The following is a 27,897-nucleotide window of genomic DNA, read 5'->3' as shown; positions in this document are numbered from 1 at the left end:
ATACTTAGTTTGAGAATCGCCCTGTGTATAAATAGCCCCAGACAAACGCACTTCCCTTGCAAAAGTACATCCCTGTTTTCCCTTCCTAAAGCAAGTTGCTTTTGCTCTGTCGTCTGTTGGTGTGTGTTGGTGAGTGTAGTGTTAGATAAAAGATTTGGAGGAGTAGTGGATTGTAGTAGCTGTGTTTTTTTTCTGAGTGTTTTTTCTGTTTGTTTTTTCGGTGTTTGTTTTTGAATTTGTATTAGCTGTCTGCTTGTGTGGGTTTTCTTTTTGTGTGTGTTTGTTCTGTGTCTTTTTGTGTGTGTTTGTTCTGTGAGTATTTGTGTTTGTTTGTTGTGTTTGTTTTTTGTGTTTGGTGCTGAGTGTTGGGTGTTATGGCACCGAAGCGCAGGAAGTTGAATTTTTCTGTGAGAGAAAAGCAGATGCTTGCTAGGGCCATCACCCATTTTGGGCGTTATTTGCATGACCCTGAGAGCCGGGACACCACCCCGGCCAGGAGGAAGGAGATCGTTCAGCGAATTACTGACGAGATCAATGCGGGGGGGGGAGACGAGGACCCCCAGTGGGATTCAGAAGAAGATCAACGATCTTAGGAGCCTGGTCTGGGAGAAGATGGCCAAGATACGTGCCCATGCCAGGGGCACTGGCGGAGGACCACCCTGCCCCGTCAGGCTGACTGAGGAGGAACTTGCGGTGGCCCGGTGCTTCCACAGACAGCAGGTGGTGGGCCTGCCTGGCTTTGAATCTGATGATCCTGTGAGGACAGGTAATTTTTGGGTTTTTCTATCTGGTGAGTAGCATGTGTGGGTGGGGGAAGGGAATATGTGCCAAGTGTGTGGATCCTCCAATCTGTGAATGTTTTGTGTCCTCCACAGATGTCCAGGAGATTGCAGGGCCATCAGGCCAGGAGGTTGCTGGGCCATCAGGCCAGGAGGTTGCTGGGCCATCAGGCCAGGCTGCTGCACCATCCCCCGGACAACAGGCTGCAGAAGAGCCCCAAGAAGGGCAGGAGTCCCCAGGGGAGGGAAGTGGCCACACCTCACATCATGAGGAGGTTGAGGGGGAGGAGGATGAGGGGGGGGATGAGGATGAAGATATGGACATTGCCAGGGAAATCCTTTTGGCTTCGGATGTGGTTCCCCCTGAAGCTACCCCTGAGGCTGGCAGCAGTCAGGCCACCATCAGGGGTAGCCCCTCCCACTCCTCCCCCAACAGGCCTCCCCCACAAGGGTCTCTCTCTCCCCTCCTCCCAGGCCACAAGCCTCAGCTGCAGGCAGGAAGGCGACCCAGAAGACCAGGGGGTGGCCGAGTGTCTGCCGGGCAATCTGCGGAGGGACCATGCCCTTCAGACCCACCATCTGGGTCAGATTAACCGGACTTTGACCCAGATGGAGGACAGCCTGGGCTCAATTAAGGAATCACTCACTGATGTGGCCACAAACTCCTTGGCGGTCATCACATGCATTTGTGACCTGCAGACCGCAACAACAGGCGTGGCCCAGGAGGTGAGTGCCCTGACCCAGGCTGTCCAGGACAACACCCGGGCTGTCCAGGCCAATACGGCTGCCCTCACACTGAGTCTGAACAGGATAGCAGTGGCCTTGGAGGGCAGGCCAGCAGGAAGACAGTCACCAGGGGAGGCTCCTCCTTCCCCTGCTCACCCCCCCATGAGTCTCCTCCTTCCCCTGCTTCCCCCCCCCAGGAGTCTCCCCTGGTTGGCCGTGGCCGGCCCAGGCGTAGCTCACGCCGCCGCCGTTAAGTTTGGGGGTACTTTTTATTTTTTATTTTTATTATTTTTTTTTATTATACTGTGCGTATGATTTGTTTTATGTGTGTGAATGATGTATGAATGTGGGGGTGGCATTTCTGATTAAATAAGGGTGTCACCCTCAGTTTTGGTGGATTAGGGATCCCCAGGACCAGGGAGAAGTGATCCCAGGTCCATGTGAATGGTGTATGAATGCACAGTAACATAATTGGAGCCGTGGCGTGGCGTTACTGCTCCTAAGTACCATTGGGGGTACTTGGATCTAATCCAATTAGATGTGCATGTGATGTGTCTGTGCTAGGCACCACAGTGGGTGTGCATGCATGCATTCTCATTGTGCCATGATTAATGTGTGTGTTTACTGTGCAAAGATGCATTCTGCGAGGCGTCTCCTGACTGCTGTTCCCTCAGAAGAGGGGGTACCCTCGGTTACTAAAGTCACTAGTATAGTTATGCGCATGGATGCCCCTGGCATGTTGGCATACAGATTGTTGTCCTGCAAGTGTGTGTGCTCAGCTCTTCCTTAATGGTGTTGCTTTAGCTGACATTTACACGGCTGGTGCAAAGTTAGGGCACCTTTTATAAAGTGTAATTTTACACCATGAAACTAGCAGATGCGCACAGGGCGTAGCCTACGCCGCACACACTTAATTTTGTGGATCGCCTTATCTCCCTCATTTGCATCTTTGCCTATCAAAACAGTGGTGTGTCTAGCGTATTTTGCGCTCGAAGAAGCGCCGGTGTAATTCTTTTAGGTAGGACGGAAAAAAATGGATTTCAGACGTATCTCGTTTTGAGGATACGGCGCAAAGATACGCGCGGCGCATTTTTCAATTACGCCGCGCATCTCGAGATAAGTCGACGTAAGTGCTTTGTGAATCTGGCCCTGTGTCTCTATCTATCTATCTCTCTCTCTAACTGTCTGACTGTTCTTTTCTTTAACAAAGCTGGAACACATTACACGCGGCCGCATAACAGGCGGCCTTATATAGTGTGGGGAGTGTACTAAACCCCCTGAGCCATAATTGGCCAAAGCCACCCTGGCTTTGGCCAATTGTGGTTCTTCGTTTTTTGCGCCTTGTGATTGGCCAAGCATGCAGGGTCATGGTGCATGCTTGGCCAATCATCAGCGCGCAACGCCGCAGTGAATTATGGGCCAACGCGCATCACTCGAACTTGGCGCGAACGACCCGTTTTGTTCAAAATTCCTCGAACGTACGAACAGACGATGTTCGAGTCGAACATACGTTCGAGTCGAACACAAAGCTCATCCCTAATAGTAACTAATTGACTTATAGGTTTTCATTGTTAAAGATTAATTGAACAAGGTGAAGATAGACGCTGAATGGTTACTATGCAAAACTGCACCAGATTCTGTGTGCTCCAGTTTTAGTAAATTTCCCCCAATATTGCCGTTGTCATTAATCTTTAATAAATGTGAAAATATCCCCTTTTTCAATTTTTTTTAAACCCCCTAATAGTATATTAGTATGTTTGATACTACCAACAAGTGATGAAATACAAAAACATATCAGTTGCAAAGATTTTATTGAGCAGATTTAATTAACCAGTGACAAAAGATTCAGGATTTAACATTGTACAATGAGAGAAGTGTGGTTTATTTTGCAGAGAAGTAAATGAGTAGATCTGATTATAGGCACAAACATGATGTCTTTATTTATCACAGCAGATATGTCCTTGGCCGTGGCAAGGATCACAAGGATCAGGACAACAGGCAACAACACAAGGGTTGCATGGATTGCATGGATCTGCCAATGAAAAGGAAAACCTTTATTAGTCATATATTACAACCTAACCCCTTCATGATCAGAGGCCACTGAAGCTTAAACGCTCAGAATGAGTTTAACAGCATTAGTATGTGTTGGTTCTCTTGACAATAACTCTAATTTGCCTACCTGATTCATATTTAAATTGTTTAAAAACGTATTACATGACCTGTTTTAATAAATACTGTGCTCTGAATTTATTATAAGATGAGAAATCGACAATAATAGATTTTTTTTTTTTAAATAATAACATTTTGTTATTTTACGTATCAATATCAAATGGTTTAAATGTACCTTATGCAGGATGAGGAAGTTTGATACTTTCAATGACCCCCATGATTGGCTGTTATAATGACCACATGATGGAAACCTTTCTAATTAGTTCCTGATCAGTTTAAGTCTTGTTTACATTTGCATTTGGGAGGTGGTAAAAAACGTGTGGCTTAGCTGCATTTTTACTGCCCCTTATAAAAATCCACCTCAAAGTGGACCTTCAGTAATTTTTTCGACTTTGCATCTATTAAATCTTCTGGCCTTGTTGTTTTAACTTTTGATAGTAAAACATTTTTTTTCTGCCAATAAATACCTTATACAGACCACTTCCTGTTTCTTGTCTGGTAAAAAGCCTAGGCTTGTGACATCATACACAGTTCTCTCTCTCTAACTCTCGTGAGAGTTTGCAAGGAAGGGATGGGGATGAGTCATAGGAGGTCCAATCAGAGCTGCAGAGATGGGAGTGTGTCTCTGTGTGTCTGTGTAAATCCAGGAAGTGAACGGGCAGCTGCTTTAGCTGCCCACATTTAAAATGGCTCCAGCCAGACTTATTGGAGGGATATTTCTGCAGCATATTTGGCAGGTACAAAATAACAGTATATATAAAATAATATGCAAAGTGTTTGGAGGGAAGCCTCAGAATGGCAAAGATGTTTTTATTACAAATTATGTGATCAGGCTGCAGTTCCTCTTTAAGCTGTTAAAGGAGGTGATCCCTTGCCAAAGCCGCAATGCTTTACAGTTGAAAAAATATATACCTGAAAGGGGCTGTGCTGCTACTGTGCAATGCGCACAGCTTGTGTGGGTTTTTAGGGGTCAAAACAGGCAGTGAGGAGGTGACAAAACATCTCCTCGCTATCCACCACAATCTGCTCTTCGAGAGCCAAACTGTGTGCAAACAAGCACTTATGCCGCGTACACACGGTCGGAATTTCCGATAAGTAAAGTTTGACGTGAGCCTTTTGACGGAAATTCCGACCGTGTGTAGGCTCCACCGGACTTTTTCTGTTAGAATTTCCGACGGCAAAAATTTGAGAGCTGGTTCTCAATTTTTCCGCCAAGATAAATTCCGATCGTCTGTATGCAATTCCGACGTGCAAAAAAACAAGCATGCTCGGAATCAATTTGACGCATGCTCGGAATCATTGAACTCCATTTTTCTCGGCTCGTTGTAGCGTTTTGTACATCACTGCGTTCTTGACGGTCAGAATTTTGTGTGACCGTGTGTATGCAACACAAGTTTGAGCCAAAATTCCGTCGCAAAAATTCCACGGTTTTAATGTCGGAATTTTCGATCGTGTGTACGCGGCATTAGTCTGAGACCTGTGGCTGTGATAAAACCCAGAATTGGCAGGGGGCAGAGATGTGCACTCCTAGTTCACAGCTGCAATATACAGTATATTAACATTATCATTTTCTAGGTAAGGATAGCTGAGTATCTTTATCTACAGACTGTAGATGAAGAGTACATAAGCAAAATATATGTAATTAGTAAATACATATAATTTACAGAGGTTTGCAATGCAATTCATATTACAGTCCTATTGGCAAAGAGTTCCAACCACCTTATTGTTGTTAATCAGTTTGCAATTATGTTTCACTCCATGTTGCATTATTGTGCCAAAGCTATGGGCATTTAAAACTCCACTATTTGTACCCACTGTGTTGCAACTGGTAGGAAAAGGTTACAGTATTGCTACATACTTGTGAATAATTTATAAGGATATAGTTGTCACTGTTGGTCCTCTGTTGGACAAAAACAACTGATATAATCTGTAGTGCATAATTCTGTGCAGATTTCCCCCATTATCAAGTAAAATCATGATGCATTTTTAAACCACCTGTAAAAGAAACAACACAAAAGGTGCAATGTTTGTGATCTGTGAAGAACCACCTTTCTCAGTGATGGGAGGATTGGCTTATTTTAAAGTATAAACTATTCATCCATTATTCTAAATACTCAAAACAATAATCTATTTCTCCTTACCTTGTTGGCGAACATAGACGGTGCCATGGTGATGATGGTGAGGCTTACAAGCTGAAGAAATACAAACATGTATTAAAAAACACCAAGTAACAGGTAAAATCAACAAAATAAACTGTAATGTTACCAGCCAGCAAAACACTCACTATAGTAAAGTCTACTTCATTTATTCTTAACCCAATATATAGTAATCATATGAGTTCATCATATGCTTTTGAGTGGTATTACCACCACCATGACATGATTCTGTCTTGTGCAACTAACTTTTTTGCTTCTTAGGGACAGGAAGGAGTCTGCGGTAGGTGACATTGAAAACATCTGAACTTATTTTCCCCAGGGTGGAGCTTATAATAGACTCCAGTCAGATAATAAAAGTGAATTCTACTCTTCAGTCTGTATGCATAAATTCAAAAATGAATCAAATAACATGTAATGCTATCAGCCAAATATTAAAACCACAGTTGAATCTGCATAATTTATGTTTTCCCTGGATTTAAAAATTTACTGCAACTGGAGTTTATCATGTTCTTCTGAGTGTTATTACCATCACCATGATATGATTCTGTGTTGTGCAACTAACATTTTTGCTCTTACGTACAGAAGGAGCCCGCAGTAGGTGAAATCAGAAAACCTGGCCTTACTTTCCCAGGGTTGAGGCATATAGTAGACTTCAGTCAGATATTCTGCTCATCAGGTCATATATTTATTTCATATCAGACCTCTGCAATATAATTCTTCTTCCAACCTATTTGGGCCAACAGGTGGAAATTCGCAGGACCACTGCAGGAACACAACACTGTATACTGTATGCTGCTGATGCTAAATACAGTTCATAGAGCACTGACAGCAGACAGACATCAATTAGTAATGGGAATAGTTTGTTTGGGCCAGCTTATTTGTGTATTTAAAATCAAAGTAAACCTACATTCGAGTTTTAAAAAGAATACAAGTCCAGCTAAAATTAAATTACAGTTATTTATACGATAACTTACAGTACACACACATGCCTACCCAAAAATCTTTAGCAAGAATTTATAAGAAAGAAAGACTTTTACATACGACCTTTTTACATTTATTTATATATAAAAACAATGTAGTTTATAAACACAACACTTACGGTCTTGGCATGGATCTTTGCAGACTACTACGTTTTGGCAAGGTTTGCATGGATCTTGGCATTGGATCTTCTGGGCAACACATTTTCCTTTGATTCCAGACATATTTGATTTTAAGTTTGATTTCCTTCTTGGAAGATTCAGAAGAGATTTTTCGGTTGTTTGAATAATGTATGATGGCATCTTTTTATATATATATATATATATATATATACTGTAAGTGGAGGTGGAATTAGAACACATTCCACCACTGGCTGGTCATACCAGATTTACAAGGTTTTTAAACACTATCCACATGCTTATCATTTACTATTTAGTTTGGTCTTTATTTAGCACTTTGCTAATTATTTACTGTACCTACACTCTATGATTTACATTATTTAATTGTTTTTTTTTTTGGTCTTTTTAATTCCTTTTTAATTGTTTTATATACTGATGCATAGTTTTTATTGGGATTATGGGTTAGAGTGCAGATTGAAAAATGGTATTAGTATTCATTTTTATATTGCAGCATGTTTCTTATATTAACCTCCCTGGCGGTATTACCAAATGTGGCTCGGGGTTAAATTTCAGTACCATTAGCGGTAACCCCGAGACACACTCAGGATCCTGATGCAGTGTACTTACCTTGTCACCAGGATCCTGCAAAAGTCCCACCGCTGTGTCTGCATCACGACGCATGGGGGCAGAGCCCGGCGGCAAATTCAAAAAGTTTAAAATTCATAACACATACAATACACTGTAATCTTACAGATTACATTACTGTATAAAAACATTTCACCTCCCTTTTGTCCCTAGTGCTTTGTCCAATGCCCTGAATGCAGTTTTATATTATATATACTGGCCCAGATTCACAAAGGAGATACGACGGAGTATCTCAGATACTCCGTCGTATCTCTCAGAGTATCTATGCGACTGATTCATAGAATCAGTTACGCATAGATATCCCTAAGATCCGACAGGTGTAATTGTTTTACACTGTCGGATCTTAGGATGCAGTACCGCGGCCGCCGCTGGGGGGAGTTTGCGTCGTAAACCAGCGTCGGGTATGCAAATTAGGAGTTACGGCGATCCACGACGGTTTTTCGCGTTCGCTACGTCGCCGCTAGTCTAGTTTCCTGGAGACGACTTCAAGTTGTGTTGTAAATCGCCCCAGATCGCCCTGTGGTTCATGTTCAAGTCGTGTCGAGTCGCCTCTGAAAGTCGCGCTGGAAGTCGTGTCGCCCTAGTGTGAACCGACTCTAACAATCTGCATTTTCAGAAGCAGGCCAACTGTGCCATCCTATGTATCTCATCTTCATGACAAATGTAATGTAAAAACTTGGCTGATAAAGTCTGCTGATTACAGACCCCAATAAAATGGGTTAGAAAATTGTTTTCTCAGTAGGACTGCCTGGGAGAGGATGGATCTAAGCCATAGGCCATTACATGTCCTGTAAAGTTGCTTTAGCTATCACATATCACATTTCCTTCCCTTCCTTTCCATGCCATTCAGAGCAACTGATGAGGCTAGAGAGGGGAACACATGCCAGACTGAGGCCTCGTACACACGACCAGTTTCCTCGGCAAAAACCAGCAAGAACCTTGTTGGGAGATATTTTTTGGTCGAGGAAACCGGTCGTGTGTACATTTTCGTCGAGGAAACTGACGAGAACCTCGTCGAGCCAAAAAGAGAGCAAGTTCTCTATTTCCTCGTCGGGAGTCAAAATTTGGCTCGCCGAGGTTCTCGACGGGCTGGTTTACGACGAGCAACTCGGACGTCTGTATGCTAACAAACCCGCGCATGCTCAGATTAAAGTAGTAGACGGGAGCGCAACTTCAGTAAAAGTATCGTTTGTCATGGAGATAGCACATTCGTCACGCTGCCAACATTCTATAGCATCGTTTAAATGCCGCGCATTTCAACCATCTTTAGAATGTAAAAAAATGTACATTAAATGAATTCTTTTGCTGCTTATCTTCACACAGATTATTGTCAAATTTGTTTCACCTTTTTAATGCTGATATCATGAATATTGACAAATCTTTTCTCTCTGCTGTTTATTTTTTTTTTTTTTAGCAAACAAGTTTTTCATTTAAGATAATTTATATTATGAGTTTATTGTAATCATTTTTTTTTTCTTTTTCTGGAAAGTAACCACCATTGTAACCTTCTTGTTTTGTCTTATGTGATCTGTCCCTTAATAATATTACCTTTTGACATTATTTGTAAAGTTAACCTTCCTTCTCACAAGGGACATATTTTTGCTGATGAAAAACACATAGACAAGTATGAATTTCAAATCCAAAAAAGACCATTTATTTCGGTCATGAACAGAACAAATAAAATAAATATATATATAATAAATGAAAGACAGCACTCAATACCCTGCTGGCATTTGTGCAAAGCCAGGTGGGGCACAATGTTACATCATGAGCAGCTGGATCCTCGAATTGGGACATTGAGTGGCTCATCCAGGAAGGAGCACAATCTGGTCTTGGACTCCCAGAGGTCTGGAACAGGAGCAGGTCAGGCAGATGTCCCAAGGAAGTGATCCCACAGCAGACTGCCTTCTGTCACACCACCTGGAAGCAAGGGAGTCACTTCTTGGTCTTCCGGACAGCCTTCTTCCTTGCAGCCTTCACTGCAGCCTGATCTGCAGCCTTCTCTGCAGCCTTCTCTGCAGCCTTCCTTCTCTGCTTGGCTGGAGGTGGTGCCAGTGGAGTAGTACTTGTGCCAGGAGGAGGAGAAGGTGTAGGAGGCAAAGTTTCTGGAGCAGGACGAGGAGAAGAATTCTGATTTGCGGAAGTTTCGTGAGCAGGAGGAGGATGAGGAGAAGGAGTTTGAAAAGTTAGAAGAGTTTCGTGAGCAGCAGGAGGAGAAGAAGAAGGAGTTTCTGAAGTTTCCTGAGCAGGAGGAGGATGAGGAGAAGGAGTTGTTAAATTTATAAGAGGATCAGGAGGAGAAGAAGAAGTGTGATGAGTTTCATGAGCAGGAGGAGGATGAGGAGAAGGAGTTAGAAAAGTTAGAAGAGTATCAGGAGGAGAAGAAGAAGTCTGAAGATTTGCAGGAGCAGGAGGAGGAGGATAATTATATGGTGGGTGACTACGGCCGGGGGTCCAAATCACTGTTTCGTCAGTGATTAGGCCCCTCACCCCCTGATTGAGCAGGCTTATGAGGAGGGGCTCAAATCTGAGGCGCTGCTCCTCAGTCATTTGCCCCATTTTTGACATGACCAGGCTGCCATAACTCTCCTCGGTGGTGGTAGGCTGCTGGAGGGCGGCCTGTGCATCACGTATCAGGGCCAGTGCTGCTTCACTGACCCTCATATCCCTCCTTTCCCTTCGATTAGGTATGCGGATGGGAGGCACCTGGCACCTTGTGCTGCTGCTGGGCCCTGCCACCTCCTCTGTGGCACTAGGCCCTGCCACCTCCTCTGTGGCACTAGGCCTTGCCACCTCCTCTGTGGCACTAGGCCTTGCCACCTCCTCTGTGGCACTAGGCCTTGCCACCTCCTCTGTGGCACTAGGCCTGGCCTCCTCCTGCCTGGCACTTTCCTGAACCTCCTGGCTGGTGTCCTCCTGTGTATCAAAAAGGGTCAGTTTTAAAGTGGTTTTTAAAATTCACACACAATTTACAGCTCCTGACTATTGATATATTTTAGGCAATATTTAGAAAAGCTAATAATTCTGACACCAGGAGTTAGCATTATTTTTACAAATACTTTTGTGGCAACTACTGACTAATGATATGGAAACCACATTTCGCCCAATTTTTTTTTTTTTAACATATTAAAGAGGAGGTTCCACCATAACCCTAAATTACAAATAAAACATTTTACTCAAAAAATTACATTAAAAGAATGTTGAAGTTTTACTCCCCCTAACTAGCTGTTGCTATGTGGACATAAAAAATCTGCCTCTTCATCCGCCGTGGTGTATTATGTTCCTCCTCCTACACTGGGTGTCAACTTGTGAATGGGACGCGCTGCATTCTGGGAACTGTGTGTGTCCCCAAAAGCAGCCGGCCCATTCACAAAGCGCCACGCTGTTTGCATATGCGCATTATGAAACGGGCAGTGAATCCGTTTGGCATCACTGCCTGTTTCCCTTAACTATGGATGGTTGCGCTTGGAGCTGCTAGGATTGAGTATGGGCCTTGGCGGGGGCTGACATCGCTGGCGGCTTGGAAAGTTACGTGTCATAATTTTAAAGTCATATATATATATATTCGCAAGCACACCAGGGATCATAACGTCCAAAGATTTAATGCATATCTATTATTTCAAAAAGAGCAACGTTTCGAGGCCACGCAGGACCTCTTCGTCAGGCATCTTTTTCCCTGACGAAGAGGTCCTGCGTGGCCTCCAAACGTTGCTCTTTTTGAAATAATAGATATGCATTAAATCTTTGGACGTTATGATCCCTGGTGTGCTGGCGAAGATATATATATATATGATTTGCTTTCCGGTTCCCAGCCGGTGATCGTTTCAGCACCCTTTTACTACTTGGCCATTTTGCCGGAAGGTGTGCAATTGGAATATTTTAGAGATAATTTGAAAGTCATCAGCTACAGTGTTTATGATTTTCATACTTGTCAATTTTACTTTTTAGAAATGTAACATCCGCTTTAACATCTCTTTGTCAGCAATTCAACACCACCAAATAACACATTTAAAGTACTATACCGGGCTCCAGGCAGGCAAATCAGGCTGTTCCTCCAGGGTGGAACGCTCCTCTTGATTGTGAGAGGGCTCCCCTTCAGGAGGATCAGGTTGGCTGCAGGGAAGGCTGGAGGGAAGGCTGGACCTTGCTCTTCCCCGTCTGGGAGGAAGGCTGGAGCTAGATCTTCTCTGTCTGGGGGGAAGGCTAGAAAGTGACTCCCTAACTTCCAGGTGCTCATCCAGAAATGACAGTCTGCTGTAGTACCACAGCGATGGGACATAGACCTGCTCTGCTCCTGCTCCAGACCTCTGAGAAGCCAGGACCATGTTCCGTTGCTTTCTGTATGAGCCTCTCAAGGTCCCAATCCGAGTATCCAGCATGTCAGTTGTAACATGGGGCCCCACCTGTCTTTGTACAAATGGTAGCAGACTATTGAGTGCTGCCTTTCTTCGTTCTTTATTTTTTGACCTTGGGTCTTTTGTGGCCCAAAGAACGGGCAGCTCTCTTAATTTGTCAATAAAAATGGCAAGAAAATCTGGGTCATTGAACTTATTCATTTTTCTGCAAGACAAAAAATATGCAAAACACACAATCAGTCTAGAAACGGTAGTAATCTTTATCCCCATATAGCCTTTAAATGTCTTTGCAGTATAGGCAGGGCCGCTGATAGAAATCATGGGGCCCCGTACAGCCTACCTGACGGGGCCCCCTTCAGCTCCCCCCCTGGCCCTGCCTTGAAACTGTATTTACGGGATTGGCGTCATTGTTAGGCACCTGGAGCAGACAACCGGGGGAGGGGGGGGGGCTGCCGCAAATTGAGTAGCGGAGTGGGGCCCTTTACAAATTAATATTAAAACCGAAAAAAAAAATTAAAATATATAAAATAATTTTTTTTTTTTTTTTTTTTTTAAAGGGGGGGGGGGGGGGGTTTTGCCATTCAGGGCCCTGGGGACCTCTGGGCCCTTTAATTAAAATACAAATAAATCATTTTTCTGAAAAATGTAAGAAAAGGGGGTTTGCCACATCTAGACCTCATGAGCCCTTTAGTATATATGGAAGAAGAAGAAACTAAATAAATTATAATAATTTCTAGAAAATAAATAAAACAAGGTGGATTGCCATCCGTGGCCCTGGGGACCTTTAATAGAAAAAAATTAATATATATATATATATATATATATATATATATATATATATATATATATATATATATATAGTTCCTAAAAATAAAATGGTCATTTTTTTTTTGGTGTTTTTGTCCCAGGCCCTGGGGATCTCAGGACCACTAAAACTCTAAAACAATATGAAAATTAGATATATTTATTTCTTTAAAGGGGGTTGCCATCCGGGCCCCTGCTGGCCCTGGGCCCCCTACAACAGGGCCAGCTGTACTGGCTTATCAGCGGCCCTGAGTATAGGCCAATGACGACACAAAATCAAAGTATAGCTACACTCTCGTCGGTCAACCGTCTTCCTCCGCACCCCCCAACGTACGTACGACACGTGTGTATGTTATCACGCCCCTTAGCTTTCGTCGCGCAATCGACAAGAAGTAATTATGTGAGCAGGTTGTGAGATTCATGCCTAAAACGACGAGATTCATGCCTAAAACGACGAGATTCAGGCCAAAAACGACTAGGTTCATGCTAAAAACGACGAGGTTCATCATGCAAAAAAATACACCTTTCATGCAAAAATAACGACATTGCCCACACAGCAGATTTTGAGAAATGTTACAGCAAAGCGCGGTTACGTACAGCCCGTACGACGGCACTATAAATGGCCATTTCCATGTCAGATCTTGGCTGACTGACATCGAAATTTCTTTATTTTCTTGCTTTCTGCTCGGTTAACAACATATCTAGCTAGCCGCCAAACTCAAAGTTTCAATAAAACGTTACGTACCGTCGTATGACACGGTCGATAGTTCCGTCTCCTTCTACAGATTGTGAACGCCGCCTTCATTCACGTGGTATCCCTTTATACACGCGCATGCGTGACGCTCCGCCCGTCTCCACACCCCTGACGTTCTTTTTAGTCTTTTCCCCGCCCCTTCTCTCTCCTTGACCCCGCATCAACAAGATGGCAGCAGCACCCGAGCACCCCAACATGCCTGCCCCAGCCCACAGAGACACTGGCACATCTCGCCGATATAAAGCAACCAACATGACATTCCAGGAGATGGTGGAGATGGTCCAGATCCTCCGGGAGGAGGATTATGACGGGAAACACGGGCCATATCTCCACCCTAATAAACTCAAGGCCCTGATCATGTCAAAAGTTGAAAGGAGGATCTTCAGGAAATTTGGGATCCGAAGGTCTCGGGAGCAGCTGAGAAAGCGCTGGTCGGACCTTAAGTTGAGGGAACAAGAGACCCTTCAGAAAATCCGGAGAGAAATTAGAAAAAGTAAGTAATTTTTCGGGGTAATCCTGTCTTGTGTTTGTAATTCTCGCCATGTGATTTTTATTGAAGGTTGTACTGTATTATGTATTTCATGTTAGTGGGCCCAAATATTTGTCGTGAAAGTCGTCGTTAATTCACAGAACGACGACTCGTACGACCAAAGATTGTGCCCATCAACATTTTTTAACTTTTTCCAGATATTTTTTTTAATTTTTTAGTTTTTAGTCCTGAGATATATATATATATATATATATATATATATATATATATATATATATATATATATATATATATATATAGATAGATAGATAGATAGATAGATAGATAGATAGATAGATACAGAGAGAGAGATTAAAGGGCTCATGAGGTCTCCATGTGGCAAACCCCCATTTTATTTTTATTAAAAAAACAATTACAAAATTCAAATTAAAGGGCCCAGAGGTCCCCAGGGCCCTGAATGGCAAACCAAGCCCCCCCTTTTTCATGTTTAAATAAATGTTTAGTTATTTATTTCTGAAAACTACTTTTTTAAGTTTTTCATTTTTTATTTTTATTATTAATTTGTAAAGGGCCCCCCTCCGCTTTGTAATTTTGATTTCAGACGGCAGCCCCCCCCTTTTTTCTGATCCAGGTGCCTACCAATGCCGCCAATCCCGTAACGTGCTGCAGAGACAGTTTCAATGCGGGGCCAGGGGGGCAGCTTAAGGGGGTCCCGTCAGGTAGGCTGTACAGGGCCACATGATTTTGCTCAGCGGCCCTGGTGAGATCCAATGAGGATTTAATTTAGATGTGTTTTTAGTAATCCAAATTAAGTGAATATACAGGAAAAGGATAGTGTGCTCATCAGTTGGGGACACATGCGGTCAGTAGCACAATTGTTGGCCATCCAAAAGAAATTTTTTAGTGGCGAACACAAAGGTGAGGTCATCCAGTGGATACTTGTTTGGCTTCCATGTTTAAAAAGACAAGAAAAGGTACACAGATTTTGCCTAATCTTTGGCAATGCCTACAATCCTGTGTCCTGCTTAGAGGGTTGTTAAAAACCAACAATAGTCCCATAATTTATTGTAACAATTATTCATATTCCTCTTTCAGGACTTCAATATTTTTCAATAATGTTTGAAACACCTTTTCTTCATTCTTGTAGGGCGTGTTGCCCTGGGTGAATTGTTAATGTCTAATCGCCATTATTGTACATAGGTATAAATATATATTACGATAACAGTATATGTGTGGTGGGGGAGAAGTTCTGATAGATACTTTAAATAGGCTGACAGTTAGGGATTGCATATATCTATTTAGCACTCTCTGTATTTGATATGCATGATTGCTTTGTATGAAGGTGGCCGGAGACGACCAGTCTACTACATCTTTTGACATACAAAGCAAGTCAGGAAGAAATCACAGTGGGAAAGGTTTGCACTTTATGGTGTCACCTGGAAACGACTGTACTCTTTCATGAATAGACAGGAGGTCTAACTAGCTAGAGGTAATTAGTTTAAACTTCAAGCCTATTCATCCCTAAAGATAGAAGGAAGTTGCCCATATTTGGAAAAGGCTATTTCAGCCAATCAGAAGTGACATCAGGATTATAAAGTCAGGGGGTCTCATCAATAGAATTAGAGAGAGATGATGAGAACTTCCCGGGCCCGGGATGTCAAGGTAACATCAGAATCTATCTTCTCCCCTGCACTTATTTACTTTGTCATAATTTGTTTTCTTAATACTTTTAGTGTGATGTGCTTATCTTGTATTTGAAACTAACTTTTATTTCCCTTACTTTAAAACTGTATATGTATGCAGTATGTTAGATAGCTAATATCTTTTCTCTAAATAAATGTGTTATGTTAAAGCTTTTCACTCTGGTCACAGAACCCTTATTTTAACCATATATCGTATATGCGAGATATTAAATCTTAAATATACAATATAATAATAATTATTAATATAATAACAAATATTAATATCAGAAAAGCAACAGTGGCGACCACGACGTTGTGAACAAGACTGAAAGTATTTAACAATAACAAATATCTAAGGAAAAGATAAGTAAAATATTTTTGTTTTTTTTAGTGGGTATTAGGAGAGATAATACACCAAGTTTTTTTTTTTTTTTTATTTATTTTTTTTTAACTAAGGGATTCAAGCTGAGTCAGCTTACCCACAAGTTATTTTTTTTAAGGTTAGTAGGAGTTCAAACTGAGTCAGTTTATCCTATCCTAGCTAGGGAAAATATATGTTAATATTTTCTAAGGTTATTTGATTTTTTTTTTTTTTTTTTTTTTTTTTGTGTTTCATTAATATCCCAAAATCATAATTGATAAAAAATCTCGGATGTACCATTATAACCGGTCAATGTAATGGGGAGAGATAAGGATGGGATCACACATTTTTGTTTAAATATCATTTATATTGACACACTGAAAGGGTTGTCAATTGGTTTTTGTGGAAAAAAATAAATGTTTATTGTTTTTTTTTTGCAAATTACACAATTTTTGCTGTTAAGATTTTTTTTTTTAGTTCTTGTTTTTTTTTGTATTAGTTTTAGCTTTTATTTTTATGGATTGTTTTTTTTATATACAAAAAAAACGTGCTTATTTTCTGTTGTCTGCAGAAAGACACTGAAAAAAAGAAAAAGCTGACTAGACTTTGATGTTCAAAAAGTTCAATGAGTTTTTGTTAGTTGAATTATATGTCCACTAACATTGAAATCAAATCTACAAAAGAGTTGGTTCTAATTTTATGTAGTTTTATTTGACTTTTTTTATTATGAGGAAATTTTACAAGTAGTAACATTCTCATTATTGTTAGTTCAGTACAAAACAGTGGATGTTTAATACTGAAAGTGATATCTTGCATTTTTGGTTTATTTTTTTTGGATTAGTTCAGTTTTTACTGAATTGAGTGTTACACAGTGTAAACACTCAGTTATTTACCTTTGCTATTGATAGCTTAGAGGTGTTCATCCTAATTGATCCTTGGGGGCTTCTATTGTTTCCTTTGTCTACTATTCAGACAAGATAGGCACAATGCTTTGTTAAGGATAATTAGGTTTCCACTCTAATCTAAAAAAATAAAAAAATAAAAAAGACTGTGTTAGGGACAGCTGAAAATATTTTTTTTTTTAAACTGTATTTTTGGGTTATTTGGTTGTTTTTCTCTTGGCCTTTTTCTCCTTTACTGTAAATGACTTTATAGTAGAAGGTCACAATTAATTTAATTCAGCTCACAAATTGTGCATACTAGCTGTTCGTAATGGATTCCTGGCTAGAAAGTGTTGTAGCAACGTTTACGCATAAACATGAGAACAAGGATTTTGCCTGTGATACTAAAGTATTGGAAGAACAAGCAAAAGCAACCAAAAATAACAAAAAACTTAAAAATCTAGCCTTAGCAGGCATGTATGCGGCTTGCATGTCTATGCATACTAAAATAAAGAAATTGGAAGGTATAGTCTGTAATAAAAATATTACAATTTCTGAAAGAGAAAAGGAGAATACAGCTTTAAAAAGCCAAGTACAATCCTTATCTACCCTTAATCAAATACTTAATGCCTCACAGGAGGAAAATTTAAAAAAGTACCAATTGGCCCAAAAAGAACTGGTACAATACAAAAGCATGCTAATTAAAGTTGAAACACAACTGGACCATGTAACTATTGCATACAAAGTGTTGCAAGATCAGTTACATGAACCTAACAAAGTAAAATTTAAAGGACAGGCTGTGGCTAGCATACGAGAACATAGTAATACCTGTGCCTTTGAAATTGAGGAAGATATGGATCCTAGTTCGACTTTGCCTGTGGTGATGGGAGAAATCGCAAAGCCACAGGAAAATCGAGAAGGTCCCATTGTCATGGACTCACCAGACCATGGGGACCAGCTATCCAGAAATGAGGAGAAGGACAAGCTCCCCAGCATGGGTACTCCCCAGATCCTATCTTCCAATGAAGGAAATCAAACATTTTTAGGGTTTGATAGTGAAGGGAATGAGATGATTTCCAATGTATACCCCATTCAACCGGTACAAATCCTTATGAGTATGGCTGATGTCATTAGCAAAATTAGATCCCATGAACACAGTACTTCACATGTAACCATGAGAGATATTTTAACTGATTTTTCTGCTACTAAGAATCTTTTTCAGTACAATGACAATTTGCTTATAGCCACATGCGACAAAGAAAAGCATTTGCGGCTATTGGAGGAACTCCGAAGAATCCTAGGAAAAACGGGACAGACGTGTAACCCCATTAACGCACAATTGTCGCAGGAATCTGTGTCTTTTCTGGGGATTACAGTGGCAGCAAACGGTAGTAAGATAGCCACGGAGAAGGTAAAAGTCATCCTACAATTCCCTCTAACAGTGAGTATGCCCACTCTCAGATCTTTCCGAGGAGTGGTAAATTATTTGTGGGATATCATCCCTGATGGTGCGCATAAGTCCGCACCACTGTATGTTTGGGGGAAAAAGGAGCAACACACCAATCCAGTGCAGAAGCTTAAAGAAGCTTTAGCACAAGCGCCAGTATTAGCCAACCCAGAGTACCAACTGCCCTTTCACATTGAGACTGCCATATCAGAGACAGCCCTGTCAGCTGTTCTGGCACAGGAAATCCATGGGCAACAAAGACCCATATTATATGTTTCTAAAACATTATTTCCTGTGGAAAGGAAGTACTCTCTATGTGAAAAACACCTTCTTGACACGTTGTGGGCAGTTAAATACTACACATACATCATAGGACTTAACACAGTCATTCTGCACATGCCCACTAAGTTTCTACTCACAGACAGAGTGGAAGATGGCAATGTATTCAATGCCAGACAGGCCCATTGGGCTCTGTTGCTCCAAAATCAAGGCATTAAAGTCAAACAAACAAATATTCGTTCCACTATTGCCCATGGCCTCCTTTTCCAAGGAACACCACATGAATGTGCTATCACCCCACAATCAGCGGCACAACATTTCTCTAGACCTTTGTCAGCAAATGAAAAGGTCCCGGAAAAGGCAGTCCCAATTTTCACAGATGGATCATGTTTTTACGTGGAGGGTTCCCCACATGCAGGATTGGGAATATACATTATCGATCCGCATGCAAAGACCCAAACATCAATCTTTCGGTCATGTCAAGTCAAATCAGCAAAATTCACTGAGATTGCTGCGATTGCGCATGCCCTAGAAATGATGAAAGGGGATCAAGAAATTGTTTTATACACAGATTCTGCGTGGGTCTGTAAGGCTCTTACAGAATTTCTGCCCTTCTGGCACACCCACCAGTACATGTCCTCAGATGGGTCTCCACGTAAACACGTATTCCTGGTGAAATATATTGCAACATTGGTGCAAAAGTTGCCAGTCAAAACATGGGGGTGCAAAGTAAAAGGTCATATAGGCACTGCCCCATACTGGGAACAAAATGACGTAGCAGATTGCTTGGCCAAACAAGGAGCACAAGGGGGGGAGATCTGGGAAATTCCTTTGAATTTACTGGGCTCAGTTTTGTGCCCCATTGTTTGTGCCTTCACAAAATTCTGCAACTAAAATGTTTTGCTTTCTTCCCTTTTAGAGCCATGAAGTCGATGTGGATTGTGATCCTGCTCTGATCAGACATACCAAGGGAGAGAAGACTGGACCGCTCATCAGCGTGATCGTTGACCAGAATACGGTCTACTGTCTAGAGGGGGAATCCGTCTTATTGCCTGTGGCCATTGTAGGGACTGTAGGGAAGCAAGTTTATTGGTGGAGTCCCATTGATAATCATCTAGTTTGGATGAATGGCGTTGCTGGGAAGATCACGGACTACCAGAACAGAGCCATGAGCTTTCACAACGGATCTTTATTGTTTATTGATTCAAGAGACACGGTTGAGGGATGCCGGAGAGTGGAAATATTCTTTCGTTATCTCCATCCTCTGGTCCAGCAACACTCATGCATCCACTCTTCAGTACGTCCCAGGGAAAATTACCTTGCAGGTGTCCCCAAATACTAACACCCCTACTCCTACAACTTTGTCCAAAAATACAGCTGCAATCCCCTATTACAAACCAACCTCCTTGGAATGCCCAACACTGCAAGAGGAACCACCTAGTGGCCTAACGGAAAACTCAATCCCTGGAATATTGTTTAATAACGTTAAGTTTATTCATGTGCAGGTGGTACTTGATTTGTCCCAGTGGAACATGGCCGAATTCGGCTCATGTGCCCGGACAAATGTATCTTTGTTTTACTCTTCCTTGCTAGTAGATTTGCATTACCTCCCAGGCAAGCAAACTCAGGATCCATTGGCAGAACCACAGGGGCATTTTCAGATCCAGAAAGTTAAAGGGCACGGACAGCATACTAGCATCCATCCCAGAACTTTTTGAAACTGACATGTCAATTTGGAACCAAGCCGATTTGACAGCGATTCGCCGGCATATCGGAAATGGTGAATAAAAAGGTTCGGCAAGTGCTGAAACCAGTTCTGCAGGGTGTTGAGGGGCTTGCAGGGGAGGAAAGGTTTTGTTATTTATTTTTTTTACGGTTTATAACATAAAGCTAGAGAGGATGGTATGGGCCAAGAGGTGATATGCACCGCGTATGGAAATTTTATCTTAAAAGACACAGATCTTACACAATGGTATTGTACTCACACTAATACTAGTGGTGGAATGAATGTACATTTTGGAGACACGTGCAAACCTTTGCCAGTTTCCACAATTTGAAGCATAGGGATAGTGACACCACACCCAAATAGAGGGCCATTTTCTTGCAAGAAAAGCCAGTCACTGTGCACCTACCGGGACCTAATGTACATATCCTTCACAATGTCGCTGCCCATGTTCCATCCACAAGAGGACTACTTTTTACACAATGGCGTCCATACACTCCCTCGGATACCTCGAGAATGACGTGTACAAGGAAAGGCTGCACCTCCCCGAAATGCTCATTCAAGTTCAAGGGCGATGGAAAGCACCGCACACTGCCTGCTGCACTGTCAAAGACAATATATACGTATGCCGTTGTGATGTGTTTGAAACTGACACTCCAGTCTGTGGTCTAAACAATGACCCGGATCCCACAGCCAACGTAGCAAGGGACCCCCAACTGGAAAGTCCACGCCAACCACCTCAAGAAACCATTCCACGTGAAATGGAGGCTAACTGCCCAGTGAAGTGGTCAAAATGGAGAACACCAAGCACAAGGGTCACCTACCACATGGATGGACTGTACTGTGTCGTTACCAATCACCAGACATTCCTCTATGGGGGTCAGTCGTGTCCAAATACCCTATCCAAATTTTTGCTCCATTCCACATGAGTACAGTACTATTGGGCAAACTATAGAAACCCCATACCAGTGTTGACATCATTGAGAGGACCCCTGAGGTCCCAGATCCTAGCACATACATACCCCATGTTGATGTAAAAATGTATACTTTGTCAGTAAACCTCCACAATCAAATTAGTAATGATATGGTGAAAACCGAGGAAAGGTTAAATGAACTTTTACATGATGGGGATTTTAGCTTAGTCACCACTAGAACCTGGAGGGAAATGGGATGAAAAGGTTTTCTCATATTGCAATGTGGGGTATTGATTTTTATGACGGGCATGGTGATATATCTTGGCTGACTTCTAAAAAAAATGGCAGAGGGAGAAACTTAACATTCTAATGGATATCAGACATAAACAATTACTCACTTAAAGTGTGGCCTAGTCTCATCTGTCTCAACTGGCCACAAGGGGTCATCTGTTGCCCTGGGTGAATTGTTAATGTCTAATCGCCATTATTGTACATAGGTATAAATATATATTACGATAACAGTATATGTGTGGTGGGGGAGAAGTTCTGATAGATACTTTAAATAGGCTGACAGTTAGGGATTGCATATATCTATTTAGCACTCTCTGTATTTGATATGCATGATTGCTTTGTATGAAGGTGGCCGGAGACGACCAGTCTACTACATCTTTTGACATACAAAGCAAGTCAGGAAGAAATCACAGTGGGAAAGGTTTGCACTTTATGGTGTCACCTGGAAACGACTGTACTCTTTCATGAATAGACAGGAGGTCTAACTAGCTAGAGGTAATTAGTTTAAACTTCAAGCCTATTCATCCCTAAAGATAGAAGGAAGTTGCCCATATTTGGAAAAGGCTATTTCAGCCAATCAGAAGTGACATCAGGATTATAAAGTCAGGGGGTCTCATCAATAGAATTAGAGAGAGATGATGAGAACTTCCCGGGCCCGGGATGTCAAGGTAACATCAGAATCTATCTTCTCCCCTGCACTTATTTACTTTGTCATAATTTGTTTTCTTAATACTTTTAGTGTGATGTGCTTATCTTGTATTTGAAACTAACTTTTATTTCCCTTACTTTAAAACTGTATATGTATGCAGTATGTTAGATAGCTAATATCTTTTCTCTAAATAAATGTGTTATGTTAAAGCTTTTCACTCTGGTCACAGAACCCTTATTTTAACCATATATCGTATATGCGAGATATTAAATCTTAAATATACAATATAATAATAATTATTAATATAATAACAAATATTAATATCAGAAAGCAACAGGCGACAGGAAGCAGCAAGCCAGGAGGCAAATGAAGGACAACCCCCGCGGGATCAGGATGAGGCTGCAACCACATCTGGTAAAGTATCATCTAAATTTGTTTAGCTAGATGTAGGCCTGCGTAATTGTACTAAATGGTTTTGTCCCCCATTTCACGGGCAGGTGGTGGCTTGGACAGGCAGACGACACAGATGGTTATCAGTGAAATATGGGCATGCAGAGAGGAAGTTGAGGAGATCCATCTTGCCAACCGGGAAATAAAAAATCGGACCAGGAGGGTTGAAAATAAACTTAAAAATTTGTTGGACATTTTGGGGAGAGTGTAAATGATTTTTGGAGTTAGGATGGTCAAAAAAAAGTACAAAGTGATTTGGTTATTTTTGATAATCCCAAAAGAAAAAAAAAAATATATATAAAGTGATTGTTGTGAATCAAAAAAAACAAAAAAAATATATAAAGAGATTTTTATCTTGTTATGAATCAAAAAAAAACAAAAAAAAATATATAAAGTGATTGTTGTGAATCAAAAAAACCAAAAAAAATATATAAAAGAGATTTTTATCTTGTTATGAATCAAAAAAAAACCAAAAAAATATATAAAGAGATTTTTATCTTGTTGTGAATCAAAAAAAAACAAAAAAATATATAAAGAGATTTTTATCTTGTTATGAATAAAAAAAAAACAAAAAAAAATATATAAAGTGATTGTTGTGAATCAAAAAAACCAAAAAAATATATAAAGAGATTTTTATCTTGTTATGAATAAAAAAAAAACAAAAAAAAAATATATAAAGTGATTGTTGTGAATCAAAAAAACCAAAAAAAATATATAAAGAGATTTTTATCTTGTTATGAATCAAAAAAAAAAAAAAAAAAAAAAAAAGTGATTTTTATCTTGTTGTGAATCAAAAAAACCCAAAAAAATATATAAAAGAGATTTTTAGCTTGTTATGAATCAAAAAAAAACAAAAAAATATATATAAAGTGATTGTTGTGAATCAAAAAAACCAAAAAAAATAAATAAAGAGATTTTGATATCTTCAAAAATTGTTTTAAAAAATGTACAAATCACAAATTGGTAAGAAGATTGTTAAAATAAATAAAATAATCGTAAAAAATAAAGTGTGTGGTGTTTTGATTAAAGAACCTGTAACTTTACATGTGTTTACTTTGTGTGTTACCTGGGAAATGGTTGCGAGTTGGCAAGGAAAATACACTTGACACTACATGTAGTACATTATGTAAAATGATGAGGCAGCTTCAAAAAACACAAGCGACCAAATTTAAATTTTTGGGTACACTGATTTATAATGTGATAAAACAAAGCTAAGCCAAATTGGCTTGTGAGGGAATGGCCCCCCTACTCATAAAATACTCCATATATTGGTCACGGACTGCACGGCCACTTTGGGGGGGCAAGCCAGTACGGGCAGGTTCCAGGCCCGGCAACATTTGCTCGGGATTGTTAAGTCCAGCCTCAGGCCCAACCATGGCCATATAGTTTGTGGAATTTCGTCTCAAAAAATTATGTAAAATGCAGCATGCAAAGACGATATAGTTCCATTTGTACTCCGCCATATGGATCGAGGTTAGGAACAGGCGGAACCGGCTGGCCATTATCCCGAAGGCGTTCTCCACCACCCTCCGGGCTCTGGCCAGCCGGTAATTAAAAACACTCCTCTCTGGGGTGAGGGTGCGCTGGGGGAATGGCCTCATTAGATGGGGTCCCAGGCCAAAAGCTTCATCAGCCAAGAAGACGAAGGGGAGTCCTTCCACGTTGTCCGCATCCGGTGGCAATGCAAGATCTTCGTCTTGGAGTCGTTCCCCGAACTCAGTCTGCCTGAAAGCTCCCCCATCCGACATCCGGCCGTTCTTGCCCACATCAACGTACAGAAATTCGTACTGTGCTGACACCACCGCCATCAGCACAATACTGTTGAACCCCTTATAATTGTAGAACTCAGAACCAGAACGGGGTGGAGGCACGATGCGGACGTGCTTTCCGTCGATGGCTCCCCCGCAGTTGGGGAAGTTCCAACGCGTCTCAAACTCCGCTGCCACAGTCTGCCATTCCTGTGGCGTGGACGGAAGCTGTGTAATAGAAAAATAAAATATTTTAAAAATATTTGGAACATAACATTGCAAGCACGTTAGACAAAGACATCATAATTATTCTAACTTTTAAATTAAATGAGCTTTTTACAACTAAAATATAACGCACAATTAGCACTTACATCACCCCCTCTGATGGATCAATGATCAAATTTGGGAGATAAAAAAAAAAAAAAAAAAAAAAAAAAAAGAATTATTCATAAACTCCCAAACTCATCTAGCCCTCTCCAAAATGACTATTAAAGTCTAGGTTCACCAATATTTGTTCAACTTTTTCTGGGTGAACCTACACTTTAATACACATTTTGGAGAGGGCTAGATGAGTTTGGGAGTTCCTTTTTTTTTTTCAGCCATGAAACTCCCAAACTCATCTAGCCCTCTCCAAAATGACTATTAAAGTCTAGGTTCACCAATATTTGTTCAACTTTTTCTGGGTGAACCTACACTTTAATACACATTTTGGAGAGGGCTAGATGAGTTTGGGAGTTCCTTTTTTTTTTTCAGCCATGAAACTCCCAAACTCATCTAGCCCTCTCCAAAATGACTATTAAAGTCTAGGTTCACCAATATTTGTTCAACTTTTTCTGGGTGAACCTACACTTTAATACACATTTTGGAGGTGGGGGGGGAACATTACAATGGATATAACACAATACATTGTAAAGTGACTAGGCTAGGTGTGTTAGGGCCCAGGATAGCATGCTGGGGAGGTAAGTGAAGGGAAATAGGCATGTGGGCCTTAAAAAGGGACATCAATAAGAGCTTAGAGCATGCATGGGGGCAAAGGGGACATTCACAGTACATTACAAGCATGGTAAGTAGGGAGGAAGGGAATAATTACAATACATTAGCATACATTAAAAACATTACATGTGATCTTAAAGGAGAAAACTTACCCTCATATAGTCATCCTGCAGAACCTGGATGATGGCAGAACAGGTATCTGGGATTATGAGGCCCAGAGCCTGGGGGGAGATGCCCGTCGAGAACTTTAAGTCCTGCAAGCTTCTCCCAGTTGCCAGATACCGTAAGGTGGCAACTAGCCTCTGTTCAGCGCTGATGGCTTCCCGCATAACAGTGTCCTGCCTGGTAATATAAGGCGACACCAAAGCCAACAGCTGCTGAAAGACAGGATCAGACATCCTCAGAAAATTCCTGTAATCTACAGGATTATTTTCCTGGATCTCCCGCAGCAGAGGCATATGACAGAATTGGTTCCTACGGAGCAACCAATTCTTGGTCCATGAACTCCTCCTCACCCTGTTCATGGCTGGGTCTAGGTCTAAAGCAACAAGACCTGAACCATACATTTGCATAGCACGAAGTCGCCTACGACGATCAGGTGCCTGCAACATGGCTAGAAACGACCGTGTAATCAGACCGCACAATCAGACCGCACTGAAGAACAGCAAGTGCTAGGAAGAACGCACTGAAAATCTAAAACGAGCGCACAGAACCGCAATGTAAAACAATACGACCTGACCGCACGTCCCGATAAACAAGCTACGATCCCACAAGCACAAACTGAACGGCAGAAAACGATATGAAAGCACGACGAATGAAAACGCGAATCGTCACTCACCAAACTTTTACTAACACGCGGAAACACGATATCAGCAAAAGCAGCCCCAAGGGTGGCGCCAAAGAATTCAAACCTCCCATTTATAGTGCCGTCGTACGTGGTGAGCGTCACCACGCTGGAGAACGAGTAAATTGTTGTCTATTACGTGTGTACGCACAGCAAGCCCGTCGAGCCTCGGAACAAGTCCAACAAGAAACTCGACAAGGAACTCGATGTGTTTCGCCCGTCGAGTTTCTCGGTCGTGTGTACGAGGCCTCATACTGTTTTTCCTTCTGAATGCCTTGGGAGCCAGGGCATGTAATAGCTAAAGAGATGTCACATGACATGTGACGTGCTGTGGGTGTAGCTTTGCCTCAACATGGTCCGTGCTGTGGGAATGAGAATCATGATCACATGACCTAGTAAGTAAGCCCTGTATAGTAATACACTTAGCATAGAATACATATACTATAGTAATAGCCTTATTATACAGTAGAACAATGTAATATACATAATACTTAGCTAAATGGGAGCATGAGCACTATGGGAGCAACAATCTGTAGGCTCTATGTTGCCACCAGGAAGGGGAAAGCACTAATAATGGCAGGGTCACCAGGTACTTTCCATTAAAGAAAATATTTATATTTTTGTAGCATTACCCCCGGAGGAGCTGCTGGTTTGTTTTGGGTGGCATGTTACTTCTGTGACTCCACCGTCTAGGGTAGTTGATGAGAGCCATAGTAATAGAATGTCCACACAGCAGATGTCTTTTTCTTGTGCTTTTATTTACCCACCAAGGTAAAACAGTTGAACTTGGTGAAGAATAGAGGAATAGCAGAGATGGAGAACACAGATTCAGGTGTAGGTAAAAGGAAACAGTCCTGCTTCCAACGACAAACTTTACTTCGCCACTCCAGCCGGAATGGGTATAGCGCACCTGGACAGGCCTCTCTCACAAGCCTGGCAGCCAGAATAACACTCGAACTTGGGGTTAAGTCTCTGCCACAGACCATCCCAATGGTTGCAGAAAATAGTGGTCTGAAGTCCCCTTGACTGGACTTAGCACCTGGATCTCCTTCAGGTAGTTTAGATTTTGGGTACCGACTGATAGGCGGCCAACATCTAGCCTCTCAGTGTCCAGTCCCCTGGTCTCCGATGGATAGTCAGGCCCCAATTGGAACACCTGCCTCTCTTGGTACTCCTCAGGCAGACTCTCCACCGAACAGCTTCCTCCAACAGGACGGACAGCCCAGAACCTCTTTAGGTGGGGACCCAGTTGATTACTGAGTCCCAAGCGGCAGATCAATTGCTCCAGGCCAACGTGGTCCCAAAGCCAGTACATGCACCCCGGCCCAGAAGGCCATTTGCCGGGGAGCCACGGAATGGCAACCCTGAAGGTGGGCGGCACACGAGGAGAAGACACAGGAAAATGGCGTCTGTCCCATAAAGGAAGCCTCCTCCTGATAGGTTGCTGGGGAAAAGTATTCAGTCCTTAACTCTACTGCTGCCACCTGCCGACCTGGGGTGGAACTGCACCCCAGGAACAACAGCATGAGCCCACAGCACAGCCAAGCTGGGACAGAAGCTCCAAATTTGAGCTAATTAACAGTGGTCAGAGTTACTTAACTCTCTGACCCCCTCTAAACTTCAATAGCACTGGTACTGAAAAGTAAACAGGTGCTACATT

At 41.7% G+C, this 27,897-nt stretch overlaps 2 protein-coding genes across 2 annotated transcripts; both read right to left on the bottom strand.

Annotated features, from left to right (window-relative positions):
• Positions 1 to 3,299: 3,299 nt before the first annotated feature.
• LOC120908999 (small proline-rich protein 2B-like) lies at positions 3,300 to 7,093 on the bottom strand. Its single transcript, XM_040320572.1, has 3 exons — positions 6,930 to 7,093; positions 5,816 to 5,866; positions 3,300 to 3,537 (listed from the first exon to the last, which is right to left on the bottom strand). The coding sequence occupies exons 1-3, from the start codon at positions 7,030 to 7,032 to the stop codon at positions 3,443 to 3,445; spliced, it is 249 nt and encodes an 82-aa protein (XP_040176506.1). The 5' UTR covers positions 7,033 to 7,093; the 3' UTR covers positions 3,300 to 3,442.
• Positions 7,094 to 23,863: 16,770 nt separating this feature from the next.
• Positions 23,864 to 26,004, bottom strand: LOC120910438 (putative nuclease HARBI1). Its single transcript, XM_040322196.1, has 3 exons — positions 25,909 to 26,004; positions 25,546 to 25,770; positions 23,864 to 24,628 (listed from the first exon to the last, which is right to left on the bottom strand). Exons 1-3 carry the CDS (start codon positions 26,002 to 26,004, stop codon positions 23,864 to 23,866), a joined length of 1,086 nt encoding a protein of 361 aa, XP_040178130.1.
• Positions 26,005 to 27,897: the final 1,893 nt, after the last annotated feature.

Source organism: Rana temporaria, chromosome 8 (genome assembly GCF_905171775.1).
Source record: "Rana temporaria chromosome 8, aRanTem1.1, whole genome shotgun sequence".
NCBI lineage: Eukaryota > Metazoa > Chordata > Amphibia > Anura > Ranidae > Rana > Rana temporaria.
The sequence above is the reverse complement of the archived record's forward strand: the minus strand, read 5'-3'. Positions and strand labels throughout refer to the sequence as shown.

Bases quoted from the DNA above. Each gene is read 5' to 3' on its own strand.
- LOC120908999 (XM_040320572.1), bottom strand. From the start codon at position 7,032: ATGTCTGGAATCAAAGGAAAATGTGTTGCCCAGAAGATCCAATGCCAA. The intron at 5,867-6,929 runs GTAAGTGTTGTG...GTATTTCTTCAG, and splicing joins CAAAGATCCATGCCAAGACC to CTTGTAAGCCTCACCATCAT. The intron at 3,538-5,815 runs GTAAGGAGAAAT...TTTCATTGGCAG, and splicing joins CGTCTATGTTCGCCAACAAG to ATCCATGCAATCCATGCAAC.
- LOC120910438 (XM_040322196.1), bottom strand. From the start codon at position 26,004: ATGTTGCAGGCACCTGATCGTCGTAGGCGACTTCGTGCTATGCAAATG. The intron at 25,771-25,908 runs GTGAGGAGGAGT...CCTGTCTTTCAG, and splicing joins TAGACCCAGCCATGAACAGG to CAGCTGTTGGCTTTGGTGTC. The intron at 24,629-25,545 runs GTAAGTTTTCTC...TCTATTACACAG, and splicing joins TGCAGGATGACTATATGAGG to CTTCCGTCCACGCCACAGGA.